At 60.3% G+C, this 2,623-nt stretch overlaps 1 protein-coding gene across 6 annotated transcripts in view; it reads right to left on the reverse strand.

The window, feature by feature from the left end:
• Positions 1-334: 334 nt before the first annotated feature.
• Positions 335-2,623, reverse strand: part of A4GALT (alpha 1,4-galactosyltransferase (P blood group)) — a 34,916-nt gene continuing 32,627 nt past the window's right edge. For all 6 annotated transcript variants that reach the window (XM_037735642.1, XM_037735643.1, XM_037735639.1 and 3 more), the window contains one exon: positions 335-2,158. In XM_037735642.1, the coding sequence (XP_037591570.1) occupies positions 1,051-2,112 (1,062 nt within the window). In that variant the 5' untranslated portion in view covers positions 2,113-2,158 and the 3' untranslated portion in view covers positions 335-1,050. The remainder of the gene's footprint in view (positions 2,159-2,623) is intronic.

Consider the following 2,623-nt stretch of genomic DNA (forward strand, 5'->3'; position numbering starts at 1 on the left):
TGCTCCAGCGTAGGCTCCTCAGCGTCCTCGTCTGGTGCCATTTATGTGAAACAGATTCAGGGTTGTTATGGGGGTGGTTGTGCTGGTGGGACTCATCCTCGGGTGTTTGCGAGCCTTGAAAAAGGAGGGAAAAACAGGCCTCCCCCAATCCCCATCTCAGGGGCTCCCCATCACTAGGGACGCCGGGCTAAGAGCCAGGTCCCAAGCCTTTCCGTGCAGGGCAGGTTGTGAGATCACGTCGAAGTCACCGCCAGCCCACCCAGAGGCTTCCTGGTCAGAAGTGAGCGGAGGAGGCTGTGAGCCTGAATGCACTTCAGCAATCACAGGGACCAGGTGACAGCCGGTCACTTTTATTCTGTTTATTATTCTCCTGTGTTTATAATGGGGAGGCGGATGTTCTTTAGAGAACCCCCACCCCTTGTCTGAGTGAATAGGCAGAGGGTACGTGCCCCCCTTGCATCTCTGGAGAGGAGGAAGGATGGCGTGGGCAGGAGGGGCTGTCCCTAACAGGCTTCCCAGGCTGGCGCTGCTGGGCCTCTGCCCTGCTCAGTCCCTGAGGGCCCCTCCGAAAGAGGAACCAAAACCAAAAAAAAGCACTCCCCACCCGGGCCCCTGGGGCTAGGTCTCCCCCAACTCCCCACCACCTTCTACCTCTTCCCGCCTCCCCTCTTCTCTGGAACCTCATCCCTCCTTCCCCTTAGCACTGGCCTCGCGGGCACCTCTGCCCAAACCGCCTGGCTTCCCACGCCACCCAGGGGTGCCCTAAGGTTCATCCTTCCTGTCTGTCATCTAGAAGTCCCGGGGCACTCACTGAGCTCACTCTGCTGGGCCTGGTGCCACGTGTCAGCCCTGCCCTAACACAGGGCACTGTCTTGAGGGTGTCCACAGCCTCCTACCGGGCCTGCTCCCACAGCTCCTCCTTTGCAACAGCCTAAGCCCGGTGGCAGCTCAGACCTCCCTCTCCTGGGCCCCCAATCTCGCCTCCCCAGGAAGAGCGGCCAAGTGCCCCCTCCATCGGGAGCGGGTCAGGGAGGTGGCCTGGCGGGCCCCTCACAAGTACATCTTCATGGCCTTGTGCGTCGTGGGGCAGTAGCGGGCATGGAGCTGGGCCAGCAGCGCCCTGGACGTAACCTCGAAGTGTGTGCCCTGGCTCTTCTTGTTCCACACGTGGACGGCATAGGTGGCATTGAGCAGCCGGGGCAGCTCCTGGGGGCTGATGTCCTCGAAGTACTTCTTCCAGTCCTGCCAGGGGATGGGGTAGAAGGCCTCGGGGGGCAGGGTGGTGACCCCGCGGCAGGCATGGCTCTCGGTGAGGCTGCGGATAGAGCACCACTTCTTGAAGACACGCGTGAGCAGCTGGGGGCCCTGGTGGCCCCAGATCCAGCCGTTGTAGCGGTCCACGAAGTCCCGCATGCACAGCGCCATGAACTCGTGCTGGCGTTCAAAGGCCAGGAAGGCGCCGTTGAGGACGTAGCGGGACTGGGTGCCCAGCACGTTGGTCAGATTCCTCAGGTTCTTGAGGACAATGAAGTCCGTGTCCAGGTAGATGCCACCGAACTTCCACATGAGTGCGATCCTGGAGGCATCAGATAGCACGGGCAGCAGGTAGGGCTCCCAGCGCCCCTGCACCGCTGCATACCAGTCAGCCAGGGGTGTGTCCCGGAACAGCTCCCGCAGGTCCAGCGGGAGCATCTGGACATTCGGAAAGCAGCTCAGAAGCGAGATGCCCAGGTGCCGGGGCAGGGAGGCGTTGCCACCTGGAAGCCCTTTCATCAGGACCAGCACACGGGATTCGGGATGAGTTCTAGCGGCCGACTCCACTGAACACATGAAGAGGAAGTTGGGGTTGGTCCGGTCCGAAGTCTCTAGGAAGAAGATGTCGCCCGGAGGGGGGCTGTAGGAGGGAGGGGTGATGGGTGCCAAGGTGGGGCAGGGGATATCTGCCGGCAGGTTATAGAGCTGCCCTTGCTCCTTGTGCTCTCCCACGATGTGCCAGTAGATCATGATGGAGACGCAAAACGTGAACTTGAAGCCGATGATGAACAGGGTGCAGACCCGCTGCCTTGGGGCGCCCCGGAGCAGCCGCAGCAGGAGGTCAGGGGGCTTGGACATGATCTTCCCAGATCGGACCAGGGGCTTCCAGCAGGAACTGGCTGGTCTGTAAGACAGGAGCACCTGCCATCAGGGAGGCCACTGGCATTCCCAACCCAAAGGAAAACGCTTCCTGTGACCCTCAACCAGAGGCAGGCCCAGCTTCCAAGCCCATGGGCTTCCGGGGCCACAGAGGCCAAGGCTTGAATTCTAGCCTGCCGGCTGCTCGCCTACAAAATGGAAGCACTGGCCAGGTGCAGTGGCTCATGCCTGTAATCCCAGCACTTTGGGAGGCCGAGGCAAGCAAATTACAAGGTCAAGAGATCGAGACCATCCTGGCCAACATGTTGAAACCCCTTCTCTACTAAAATTACAAAAATTTATTGCAGAATCGGTTAAAATGAGAAACAAAAAGCCGGGCGCGGTGGCTCAAGCCTGTAATCCCAGCACTGTGGGAGGCCGAGGCGGGTGGATCACGAGGTCAAGAGATCGAGACCATCCTGGTCAACATGGTGAAACCCCGTCTCTACTA

The sequence above is a fragment of the Cebus imitator genome, unplaced genomic scaffold, assembly GCF_001604975.1.
Source record: "Cebus imitator isolate Cc_AM_T3 unplaced genomic scaffold, Cebus_imitator-1.0 Scaffold865, whole genome shotgun sequence".
NCBI lineage: Eukaryota > Metazoa > Chordata > Mammalia > Primates > Cebidae > Cebus > Cebus imitator.